This window comes from Malus sylvestris, chromosome 4, assembly GCF_916048215.2.
Source record: "Malus sylvestris chromosome 4, drMalSylv7.2, whole genome shotgun sequence".
NCBI lineage: Eukaryota > Viridiplantae > Streptophyta > Magnoliopsida > Rosales > Rosaceae > Malus > Malus sylvestris.
The window spans coordinates 17,420,766-17,433,815 of NC_062263.1; the positions used below are offsets into that span (position 1 = coordinate 17,420,766).

The following is a 13,050-nucleotide window of genomic DNA, read 5'->3' on the forward strand; positions in this document are numbered from 1 at the left end:
AGTTTTCTTTGGAATTATGTCGAACTCAGGGGGAGTATCCTGAAGTATCCTTGCTTGATCTTAATGTACTCTTTTTTCCTATGATCAGGAGCATTTTTCCCATTGGGTTTTGCTACCTAACGAGGTTTTGACGATGCACCCATCTTGGGTTGATCATATCCCTGATGACGTCTCGTAAACGTTTCATTTGACTTTGCATTTCTCATGCATTTTTCCTTAGTTGATGGATTTTGTCCCTACTTGGGTTTTACCATAGTCATTAGGTTTTTGTGAAACTAAGTTCCTTATGCAAGTTCTTACTTTACTTTGAGACTAGCGTGTTCTCAGAATCAGTGCCGACGAGTCGACTTCCTTAACTCTACATGATGTTGAATCTACTTGACTATTTACACACTCAAGGGGAGTGTTATAAACTTCTTATTTAAATGTGATTGTGCAAATCCTAGATTAGATTTGAAACTAGTTATTCTTCTCGATTATGATTTGTATTTCTTGGAGGAGAAATATTATAACCTCTCTTATTACTATAAATAAAAGTACAAGGAATAACATATGATCTACACAACTCTACAAACACATCTCTTTCTCTATATTTTCTCGATGCCGTCGGCCCTCTATTCCCTTGTCAATTAAATATAGGCCACAACATTATTATTATTATTATTTCTTGTTTCAGTGTTTTCCTTTATTGTTATTGATTAATTAATTAAAATAGGTATTTAATTATATTATGACTTCTCTTTTACTGTCCAAAGTTCTCTTTCAATTCACACAAAGCACAGAAGAACCAAAACCAAGAGAACACAAAACAAAAGCAAAGTTCCAATCTTTCACATCTTCTAAACCTGTCTGACAACAACTCTAGATTTTCCAGCACCAATCTGTTTGTTTCCCAAGAAAATTTAACCCAAAATGGGAAACAGCGGAAGCAGAACAAACGGCGGCCGCCGGAGACATGGGTCCCGCCAAAACCGCTACGTATTCGCAGCGGCGACTCCGTACCCGTCTCAGTACCCCAACCCCAACCCGCCCCAGTACTACCAGTACCAAGGTTACTACCCGCAGCAGCCCATGCCCTTGCCTCTGCCCGCTCCGTACGATCAGCACCACCGCGTCCCCCATCCCCACATGGACCCGGCCCATCCGAATTGGGCTGGCGGGCGGTACCGGTGCGGCCCGGTGATGCAGGCTCCGACGCCATACGTGGAGCACCAGAAGGCAGTAACTATAAGGAACGATGTGAATCTGAAGAAGGAGACTCTGAAGGTCGAGCCCGATGAGGAAAACCCTGGAAGCTTTCTCCTGTCCTTTGCTTTTGATGCCACTGTTGCTGGGAGGTAAAATTTCAAGCTTAAGGCTTTTATGTTGAACTTTGTTTCCTAACTTCTGATTTGTTACAGTATAAACTGCCTAATTGTGGTTGATATTTGCTTTTATGTGGGATTAGCTTAAATGGGCTTGCTGTTTTTGGTTTGGTTGATTCAATTTTGGTGTGTTAGGTTGAACTGGTGGACTAGTGGGATGTGGAAGTTGAATTTGTGGGAGTTAGATTGTTGGAAAAGAAAGAGTTCTTTGCTAAATTGGTAATCAGTTTGATAGTGGGTTGTAAATACTGAAAGAATGAGAAACAATTTTACCAGAGTCAAAGTTTTATTGAAAAGTATTCTGCGGTACTTGCCATACCGAAGTGATTGTCATGATATTTGATCCGGTTATAATGCCGATGGGTAATGGCTGCATCTAAGGATGGATGTGTGGGACTACAATAGGTTAACATGATCGATAGATGATCTGTGGTTTACCGTAGATAACTTTGTTTTTTTTTTTTTTATGGATTATTGTTACCAAATGTCTGTTCTAATACACTCTCTAACATGTGATCCTTTTACCACCGGTAAAGAGCCAAATATTTGAGATTCTAACTGTTGTTAATCGGATTTGAACTTATCTTATCTTATGACAAGATACATCTACTTGGTATAGCTAACTTTTTTAAACTGTGGAAAACCATGATTTCACAATGATTTCTTTCTTCTTCTTTTTTTGTCTGTGCTCTGTACTGTTTGATACAAAATCAGTCATGTCGTACAAGGATTTTCTTACTGCTATAGAGGACTCAGAAAGAGGAAACGAGAAGCTGCTTGGGAACCTTACAAAAGTGAAAGGACACAAGTTTTGAGACGATAGAGAGGGGTCATAGATAGTGCACATTGATCAGTGGGGTGTATCCTAAAAATGACAATTTAGGAAATATAAGATACTGTGAGGACCTTAGACTCTTTATGTCCTTTTGATCATTCAGATTGGTATGTTCTTTCTGTAGTTAAATTCAGCAGTACAAAGTATTTCCCTTGGCTGAGATGCACACAGAATTATGTTTTATGCATCACATATCATACTCAAACAGCATGCTGTGATGGCATTTTTCATGTAGAATTATAGGAGGGCATGGCTGTAAATGCAAAAATTGTCTCTCGAAGGCGCAAAGTTCCTCACATTTTCATATGCAATTTAGTATTATTTGATCATCAGATTTTTTTTTTTTTTTTTTTTTTTTTTTTTTAAAGTTTTAATATATGGCTTTGTGAACAGCATCACCATTATCTTCTTTGCAAAAGAAGGCGAGGCCTGTAATCTGACACCAATGAAATTTAACCTTCATCCACCTGTGACAGTACATTTTGAACAAGGTCTGGGCCAGAAGTTCAGGCAGCCCCCTGGAACTGGAATTAACTTCTCAATGTTTGAGGATACAGAGTTACTGAAAGTAGCTGAGTTGGATATCTATCCTATAGCTGTGAAGGCTGAGGCATCCCCTCCTGCCCATGATGGATCAGAGGGAAGCCCTTTGTCTGTAACAACAAACTCCCAGATAACTCAAGCTGTATTTGAAAGGGAGAAAGGTGAATTCCAAGTTAGGGTTGCCAAGCAGATTCTTTGGGTGAAGGGGATGAGGTGTGAACTACAGGAGATATATGGCATTGGTAATTCAGTTGAAGGTGACGTGGACGGGAATGACCCAGGGAAAGAATGTGTAATTTGCCTGTCTGAACCACATGATACAACTGTTCTTCCATGCAGACACATGGTAATCATACTTTGTTCTTTTGCTTTTCAAATTTTGTCACAGTTGCTAGTGGAAAAAGCTGAGCTTAATCTAGAGAAAATTTTCTGATTGGTGAGACGTAGTTTGTCGCCAAAAAAAAGAAGATGGTAACCGAAATTTATGAAATGACAAAAGGAAAAAGGGAAGTCTTATAAAGAGAAGCTGCTTTATTTGGGTTCGAAGTTCCTTCCAATTATTTTGTAGATTTTATAGGGTTACATTAACTTGCGTCCGTCCAGTTATCACTTTTGCAAACTAATCTACTTTTGAATCAACCCGAGTGTGATTTATGTTGGATTTTCGTCTTGACTGATTTTTGGTTGGATTTCTTTTCTTGCTGCAGTGCATGTGCAATGGGTGTGCCAAGGTCTTGAGATTCCAAACAAACCGCTGCCCTATTTGCCGACAACCGGTTGAGAGGCTTTTGGAGATAAAGGTCAACGATGGCCCTGAGGAATGAGAGGATGTGTTCTGCCACTAGCATTCTGTAAGTTAAAGGCACCCCACACCCACGGCGCCCGGCCCTGCCTTTTTTCTCCTCTTTCCTTCTGCACTTCCGTTTTCCATCCTGTTTTCAATGAGAGGATATGTTGTATGATGTGTAACATGCTGTGTTGCACCAGAGATACGTAACGATGCTCTTTACACGCAATAGTGTTATACATCTTCTACATTTGGCTTGGTTGTAGGGTATATACAATTTGCTTCTATACTGCTGTAATTATTTGTTTCAAGAGAGATTAATGTAGATAATCAGGTATTTTGCCATGAATTTTATGTATTTGGGCAGACAGATTTAAGTACGTTTATGCTATAGTTTTTCCTCTGTTTCTCTGGGGGCAGAATGCAGATGGTAAGTGAAGTTTGTGCTTTGAGGAGTAATTTTTGCATACGTGTTGGCGGCCCCCTCACAAGAGTCAGACCAACACGAGGCCACGTGTAGGCCTCACCCCTGTGAGAAAACTGTCATGCAGCACCCGTACACTAGAATATCACCTCTCTACGGGATTATTAGATGGACTTGGTCGCTTGTGCTTTCTTTGTAGAAGAATGGGAGCAATGGTCCTTGACCAAAAATTCATGAGTATTAGTCAACTTGTCACAATGTGGGGCAATAGTCATTTAGGTAACTCCGTTATAACTTTTGCTCCTTATTTGCTTCCCTTTTAAACACTTTATTTTGGATGGAAGTTCTTATATTCTTGCATAGGAAGACCATTGTTAATATTCTGACACATTCTTTAACCAACAGCCTAACTAAATGAGGTTGTTTGGCCACTCTAACACCCTAGTTAAATGAGACTTTTGGTTACTTTTAACAAAAAAATTGGAGAAAAATCAAGTTCCAACATGCTAGCTAAATGATTAGTCTTAATTTTGTGAATAGTAAACTAGCTTTTTATTTTTTATTTTTTATTCTTTTTAACACAAATGATATTATCTACACTTAAGGGGAGGGGGTATGCTTAGCCTCAGAATAGGTTAGCAATAATGTGGTTCAAATTCGCCTTTTGCAAGAATCGAACCTAAAACCTCACTTACAAGTGAAGAGAAATATCATTAGACCGTAGTACTAAGTTGCGTAAACTAGCTAAATTTAGATAGGAGAGTCAAATTTTTGCTAAACGTAAAAATTATAACATTGCATTGTTTGTGAGCTTCAAAAGAAGAAAAAGGGCTTGGACTGTAAAGTTTAGGAAAAAAATAATACTAAAATATTTTTACTAAAACTAAAATAACTAGTATTATTGGAAATGGTGGCCAGCTAAATTAGCTTTTGAGTTATTTGGCTAGCTACTAATAAAAAGAATTTAAGTAACATTGTTGGAGATGCTTAACAAACTAAAGTTTAGAAGAGACAAATGCTCATTTTTCTTCTGTTTGCGATGTAGATGAAATGTTCACTTTGTTTAATTTACTCGTTTGCCGCAAGTGAATGGATAGTTGAAAGAAACACCTTGAATAGTTGGATGTCAATTCAGCTAGACTATTATTCAATTAGACAAAAAAACTCCAATAAAGTTTCACAATTAACTATTTTTGCGGGGCAAAGGCAAAGCTAAATAATTGCAAGTAATAAAACAATTTCAAGATGCCCCATCACTTTCATTATTTTATTTCGATCACAATAATGTTTTTAATCCAGAGATGTAATATCTACATACATTTTTTTACTTCTCACATATTCTTTGTTAACTTTTGTCCTTTGATTTTCTTCAATTCATTCGATTTAACGTCAAAAATTGAGAGAGGTTTGTGAAAAGTAAAAATGAGTGTGTAGATAGCATACCCCTTAATCAAATCAAAGGTGTCGCTGTCTTATTCAGGTCGCCTCAAAGTCTGCATCTCAACAACTGTCTGTGATTGGTTTCCAAAAGCTCTCAAGCCACTCATATGTTCAATTATTCGGTCGTTGTGAGCTCATATTCATTCATTTCCTTACCCATGATTCGGACGTTCCATCCTTTTCAAACAAACCGAACTAATTCCCATTTCAGGCATAAAAAAAAGGAGCCCGTCCTGAAATAGATTTAACACACGTACATTTATTATAACTCTATAAAATTGGGTAAATTACACAAAATTATCTCAACTATAGGTTGAATCACAATCTCATACCTCATATTTTAAAAATTACACTGTCATACATCATCTTACGAATTTGTTGCAACGTTAGACCTCAATTAATTTTTCTAATAATTTATCTGTTAAATATTGACGTGACTACAGACGGAACCCACTTCCTAGCCCAATTGGATTAAAAATTGTGGGATCCACCCCTACAAATCCTTCCCCACATGTCTCCCCAACCTTCCTCTAGCGCCCCTTCTCTCTCCTCTCCCTCTCCTCTCTCTGGGCAATGTAAAATGATAGAACAAGAAGCCTAATCCATGTGGATATTTCTCCTCCTACCACAATTTCTTCCCCCATCCCTCTCTCTCTCTCTCTCTAAAATCCTTCTCTGCAACCTGCAATCTACCATGTCTTCCTAGAATCCTACTCCTCCATTGACAACGACCACTACAATCGCCTCCCCGACTCCCTCCTCCTCTTCATCTTCAACAGATAGACGATATCAAGGCCCTCTCCGTCGATGATCCGGATTCCTCTGCCACCGACAACAATAGCCTCGACCAATCTGGCATCACCCACTCAACACTCATCGGATCGAGCTTCCCAGAGGCAAGCTTGGCATTGACGTCGAAATTATGCTTAGGTGGAGGGCCAATTTCAGCTCCACCTTAGACAACTGTGTCATCCTCGGCGCCTCCTTCGTCATCCACTAGGGACCCACCAAAGCATCGCTCTTTTCAAAAACCGGGTCTGATAGGTTGTACGCCACCAACAACGTCGTCGTGGAGGACGACGTTGCACATGAACAGAGACCAACTTGGTTTTGACGGATGCGGACGGGTAGGGTGTTGTACATGAACAGGACCAGCTCGAGGAGTTGCAGGTGAAGCCATCGTCGGCCTCCTTGGCATCGGAAAGGGTGATTGGCAAGTGAGGGCGGCGATGGGGAAGTGGGTTTTGTTTTTGGTGGTGAAGGAGGGTTGGGGGAGACTAATTTTGGTGGTGAAGGAAGGTTGGGGGAGATAGATTATGGGATACGTGTGGGGAAGAAGGGTAAAATATTTTAATGATTTTATTTTTAATTTTTTGATATTTAATTATTTTTTAATTCAGTTAGGGTAGGGAGTGGGTCTCACCTCAAGACACGTAAGCATTTAATAGAGAAATTAACAAAAAAACTGACAGAGATCTGACATTGTAACAAATTCGTAAGATAAGATATAAAATTGTAATCTTTAAAAATGAAGTATGAGATTGTGGTTTGAGTCATAGTTGAGGTAGTTTTATGTAATTTACCTTTTAAAATTTAAAATATAAACTCGTCATTCATGATAATTTAAATGAATTAATAACATTACCTGACGGATGCAACAGACAAAAGTCTCGCTCGTCTCGTACCCACCAAAACCTCTAAGAGACCTTGACGTGAGGGAAGCAATAAACCATTCATCCGTGGGGTTAAAAGATGCTGCACAAGAGATCGACGTGTAAAGCAGGGTCATCAATATTCTATAATTAAGTTTAATAAAAGATTAAGCTTCCATGGACCACTCTAATAAGCATAATTAAACGAGTTTCAACGAAAAAGAACCGAAAGCAAACAGAGAAACACAAATGAAACATAAGATTAATAAGTTACTAAGCTGGAAAGCTCAAGTGTCCAACCAGCCATAAGGCAACAACTTGGATGTTTATCATCATCCTACATAACATAAACGCACCACACAAGATAATTATGGTTGTTTTATTTAGCCTAAGTGCCCAACCATAAAAGCAACATGATAGAAACAAGATGATCACAACATCACATCATGATCAACCAACAGATAGGAGAACATCACCGGGGTTGCCATCTCCCCACCACTGATGGACAAACACGCCACTGCTGCGGAGGCTTCCGAAGATGTCCATGCAGTCCACCGGCATTGCACCTCCAGCATCTACTTGGCCTGAGCAGTGAAGAAACAGCTCGTCTACAAAGCATATGGCTCCACTTTCAAACAGTTCCGTGAGGAACTTCAGTTCTGCACTGCCTGCATTCATCTTGAGCACCACGAAATCTGCAAACCCCACTGTTTCTTTGAACCAAACGAGGAAATCAAACCCTTCATCTCCGACATATGGATCTGTGTCTCCATCGATTGTAACATTGACTTTTGGCTTGATTCCGGCCAGCCCTGGATGATAAACAAAGGTGATTCCCGGCTTTTTGACGTAGGATAACAGAACAGAAGTGTTATGGTCAACAAAATAAACATTGAAATCTTTGTGTTCGATGGGATAAGAAGGCAGGAACCAATTTGTAACATTTGAGTTCAGATGCTGTGCTGCCCCAATATCAATATAGACCAAACGCCTCTTTGAGGAAAGATCAACAAAATTAGGCAAATAGGCGAACCTCTTTCCATACTCCACTGGTTTTTCCTTCACCAGAGGCTCCATTTTCCCAATGAGAGGTCGATTGTTTGTGAGGGATCGGCAGTCAGCTGGAAGGCGATACTGCTCAAAGAGACCAGCATTGTCATAATTTTTCTTGAACACAACCAGTGTGAAGTTATTGACGTAATTAACGTACACAACACTGGAACTTTTCAGCAGTGAAGAAATTGGGGTAGCAGACCTAATCAAGCTATTTGGGGAGGAAACACTACTACCCACAAGCATAGCCCCAATTCCACCGGGGCTAAGAACACGCTCGATCTCAAGCACTAGTAGCGCAGGGACAGAAACCTTATCGAGATCCCTGGAAAGCACAAAATCAAAAGACTTGTCCACATAGTCAATTTCATACACAAACTGTTTGTGCTTGAGCGAGAAGAACCGGTGTTTGTAAACACCACGAGCATTGGGAAATCCCAAAGCTTGCAATGCCAGCATGGCTGAGGCGGAATCTTCTCCTATAGAGAGAGCTTTTGTACCGTATTTCAATAGCTTCTGACCCATGAGCTCTCTGACCACACTGACAGTCAAATTCACATCCCGCTTGCACTGCTCCGAATCGTAAGACCCCCAGAAGGGGTTCAGGAACCGACTCTGGAAGTTGAACTTCTCCGGGGTCAATTCGACAGGGGCGACACGGCCCAGTTCGGCGGCGCAGTCGCCGGAGTTCACAAAAGTGAACATTGTCATGTAGGTCCCGGACAAAATGTGGATCAATGGTATGATCGACATAGCCGCGGCGATCAAGAATGCCCGGAGAAACACGCGCCGGGCCAAAGACCCATGAAGGATCTGCATTCTCACGCCCTTCAAATCCATGATTTTCTTCGTTTCGACTATTCGGGCCTGAATCATATCGCGTTTAAGCAATTGGGTTTCGTTGTTTCCGATCAAATCCGAGTTGTTTAATCAAAAAAGTTGCGAGCTTTGTAACTTTGTAAAATCAATTACAGATTTCGAGAGAGGGAAAGAGCCAAAGGGAGAAAGAGAGAGTAGATTAGCGAGTGCAAAACCTGGAGGAGGTGTGATTCCCACCCACGAGGAGCACTATCGATTTTTGAATTACTAGCAACACCCTATTCCAAATTTTCGCCGGCTTCGCTTCGAACCAGACGACCCGACCCATGTTTACGCTCCGATTGCGAATCTACATTACATGTTGGACGGGAGCGGCACCAATTTTGATTCGTTTGGGGTGGATCCGCAGAACAGAAACCCTAATTTGAAAATTGGGGATCAGGGATTTCTGGGAGCTTTTTCAGAGTGAAGTGATTCGGCAGAGGGTGTGGACTGCGGATCTTGTTTTAGCATATAAAAGACTCCTAGGCTACTACTGCTAGTGTCGTGGCAGGGATTTGATTAGGCCACCGACGGTGTTGGTAACACGTGCCGACACCCGAAGCCTCTCAGCTCGAACTCAGTTTTACCGCGAGTCCCAACTGTAAAAAGCGCCAAGGGTTTGGAATTGTGGGAACGGCTAGTGACACAGTGACGCAGGTGGACCGCTACTTAGCGTTACGTTTTAGTGGAATTTCTTTTCATTTGTAAATGATTGGTTTTAGGTTTGATTTTCGTCAAAAACGAATTTGAATTATATTATTATGACAAGCTCATTATAAACTAGGTTCTTAGTGTAATTCTATCATTTATTTAAAAAGAAAAATCAATTGTGGGTCTATGTGGGACCCACAAGTAGATCGACAGCTCATTTTCTGTCGATTAGGGAGAACGAGGATCCTCTCCAGATCCTCTTTGTGAAGATCCCGAAGATCCTTACATCGTGTCTGTTTATCGTACATTGTGCTGTCATAAATTATTTTAAATTTTTTAATTTAAAATTAAATATAAACAATACTTGACGGAAGTTAACTGCATGATATACAATAAACGAATATAATATAAAAAATTTCGGAATTCTTACAAAGAGAATCTGAAGAAGATCTTCAGAAATAGGATCTGAATATATTCTCATTCGATTAGGGATCGAAGTGGTAGGCAAGGATATGGTTAAAAAAGGATAACGGATGAGTTGGGCATTACTATGGATCTGACAAAGAGTGTGGTCATGTCTGGCATTGGTTGCGTTAATGCACATGAATGAATGATCTTGGGACTAGCAAGATGTGGTTTTGGTGATGTTTTCACGGCAGATAGATGTGATCGAACCGTTGCTGTCACGCAGCTGGATCGATTGGTTTGGTTATATGAAGATGATGAGATTCAGTCCGACTGGGTCCGAGAGTAGTATGCCAGCAGCGGGTCCTGTGATAATTTGTGTGATTTGGACGTGGAAGCTACAGTCTTTCTGCTTTTCCGTTACATAAAAGTTGGCCTTTAACCATCATTGGGCAAAGTGATTTATGCTTGGATGTGGTTTCTGATTTGTAGTCAGATTTGGAGAAAAATTGAACTAAGCAAGAATAAAAATAAGACTTAAGGCGGGTACGTTAAATTAAGATTTTAAAATATTTATAAAAAAATTTAGAATTAACGTTTAGTTAAAATTTTAAAAAACTTTGTAATCTAGTGTGGTCACAATAAGATTTAACAGAATTTAAAAATGTATTCAAGTGTAATTGTAATGAAAATTAGATTTACCAAAATCAACCCAATTGAGTTCAAATTTTAATGTTCGCAAGTGTACGTGTTGATCCTAAAAACTATCAAGCCTACGTGACGCGCAGGCCGAGTAATTAATAAGTTAACTATGTCATTTGGTTATGTGCGGGGCGTGCCAACTCGACGGACGAGCTCGGCCGGTGAGTAAAATGAGTTGATGTGGCGTTGAGCGCGTTGCTGACTTCTCGATCTTACGACTGCGGCCGAGGAAGGAACATGTCTCTGCCTTCAGGTTCTAGAGTCTAAAGACAAGGTTGCTAGTTTTGTGAAGTTCACAAATCGTCGGCGCCAGATTCAGTCACAATGATTATATTCGTAAGAGTATAAGCACGCCAAATCGACACTAAACTATATGGGCACAAGTATTCAAAGCAAATGTGTGTCTTAATCGTAAATGTAGTTCGGCCGTCAGAATGCGGAACTCTAAATCCTACTTGTGAGTATCCAATCATAAAACAACTCGGCGTTCAAAGTGCCGAGCCTAGTAATCTGTAACACCCCATTTCGCCGAGAATGCTGATGAGATGACCTCTACCAACAAGGATTCGAAAACCCTTGTTGATCAAGACTTAGATAGGTAATCAGTCGCCTGAGACGTAGTGTTGTTTATCTAAACTGAAGGTACTCTACAATCGGCTGATTCTATGGCAACAGTGTTGTTTATCCAAACTGAAGATGTTCGCCGGTTGCCTTCATAGTGTTGTTTATCCAAATTGAAGATGTGTTGGCAGAAAGGAAAATAAAAATCTCAAGGTGTTTGAGAGGTTTCGCGTAGAGCGAAAGTTTGCGCATGGCAGTTTGTGTGTTGAATTGGAGGGGGCCAGAATGATGCACCCCCTTCGTATTTATAGCAACCAATCTCATCATGGCCGAACTAGAACTATACTCGGATTAGGATTCTTTATCCTAATCTAACCAAGTCTCGACCAATCCTACCTCCATTAGGACCTTAAACCAAACTCTTTATCCGGCCACATTCACTTCTCAAATCTCAGCATCCTCATTCCATTAAGACTTCTTATCATACTAGGACTCAGCCCATTCGCTCTTATCAGATCAACCCTTCTTGCAATAAGACTCAGCTGATCTGACTGGGCGGCTCATGACAACTGGACATCCCATAGTATTTTTGGAAGAGTTTTGGACCGAACATAAACCTACACTTGGCCCAATAATATTATTTTGGGCCCAAACAATACAAATCGTAGTATAATATAGTATGCAAGCACAAGATCGTTCCAACTAAGATTGATATAATTATATTACCTAACCTAATTAAATTGCACTTGAATTGAAATTGAACGATTGATGATTGTAAATAAAAAGGAAATGAGTTTAAATAAGCGATGACGAAAAACAAAGAAAACAAATTATAATTCGATTGCGAAAGACATTAGAGCATCAAACTCACCATAAACAATCCAACTTAATTTTAATTATTAATGAGTAATCATTCAACTTGACGGTCTAGTTCCTCTAATTCATATATTATCCATGACATATAGATTACTACGTATACTTATATGTGTTAATAATCTATGGCTTCTAGATTACTAAATATATACAAATTCATTAACGATTTAGGAACTAACTAAGAGACCACATGAAACCTAGTGTATGACATCTACATCAAGGAATTCATGGTACTATTTGCAAGACACTAAAACCGAGTCAACAACATGACATTTGCGTTAACTCGGATCACATAAACTCAATTCAACTCAAAAAGTGGTGGCCAATTACCAAGATTAAAATCAAGCTCATAAGCACAGTAAAATGATACTCAAAGTGAATGAAAATTCACTTATAATTAAACTGAGAAATTAAGAATTCATAGTTAGGCTACATCGTAGCCCTAGCGAGAAGAAATTAGTTCCGAAACATAAATGAAAATCGCACAGAATCCATTATCAAAATGAAAAATAAACTGAGTTTAGAGTTTCAATGCATATCCCACCCTTGTTTGTTCTTTTAATGCATATCCTACCCTTTTTTCCTACGCTAAAGCAATTTTATGGGACAGGACGGGACGAGGCCTAAAATTCGATGTTTCACTCCACTCGACTCCATGCTCTTCTGCATCCAGGAGACGATGCATTAACTTATAGGCGTATGAAAATAGTACAAGGATTATGTCTACAGAAGAATTGTAAGAGTGTTCATTGCCGAATGCTCAAATTGCAGCATTGACATTTACTTATTTTGGACAAAGAAAAATCTATATAAATATTTGTTTGCACTACACAATCATCATATAAAATCTCTAGGGAAGGTGACTTACCCCTATTACAAAAGTCCCTAAACTTCATCTG

The 13,050-nt window shown here is 39.6% G+C and overlaps 2 protein-coding genes across 2 annotated transcripts; one reads left to right on the forward strand and one right to left on the reverse strand.

Moving 5' to 3' along the window:
* Positions 1-762: 762 nt before the first annotated feature.
* LOC126618760 (probable E3 ubiquitin-protein ligase LOG2) lies at positions 763-3,878 on the forward strand. Its single transcript, XM_050286919.1, has 3 exons — positions 763-1,337; positions 2,593-3,088; positions 3,450-3,878. The coding sequence occupies exons 1-3, from the start codon at positions 913-915 to the stop codon at positions 3,564-3,566; spliced, it is 1,038 nt and encodes a 345-aa protein (XP_050142876.1). The 5' UTR covers positions 763-912; the 3' UTR covers positions 3,567-3,878.
* Positions 3,879-7,287: 3,409 nt separating this feature from the next.
* On the reverse strand, positions 7,288-9,478 carry LOC126618757 (uncharacterized). The gene is made up of 2 exons (XM_050286915.1): positions 9,133-9,478; positions 7,288-8,965 (listed from the first exon to the last, which is right to left on the reverse strand). Exon 2 carries the CDS (start codon positions 8,936-8,938, stop codon positions 7,496-7,498), a length of 1,443 nt encoding a protein of 480 aa, XP_050142872.1. The 5' UTR covers positions 8,939-8,965; positions 9,133-9,478; the 3' UTR covers positions 7,288-7,495.
* Between the last annotated feature and the right edge of the window lie 3,572 nt (positions 9,479-13,050).

What these genes read in the sequence shown, in the direction of transcription:
- LOC126618760 (XM_050286919.1), top strand. Translation starts at nt 913, where the DNA reads ATGGGAAACAGCGGAAGCAGAACAAACGGCGGCCGCCGGAGACATGGG. An exon ending in GATGCCACTGTTGCTGGGAG is followed by an intron (nt 1,338 to 2,592) that starts GTAAAATTTCAA and finishes CTTTGTGAACAG; the next exon opens with CATCACCATTATCTTCTTTG. An exon ending in TTCTTCCATGCAGACACATG is followed by an intron (nt 3,089 to 3,449) that starts GTAATCATACTT and finishes TTCTTGCTGCAG; the next exon opens with TGCATGTGCAATGGGTGTGC.
- LOC126618757 (XM_050286915.1), bottom strand. Translation starts at nt 8,938, where the DNA reads ATGGATTTGAAGGGCGTGAGAATGCAGATCCTTCATGGGTCTTTGGCC.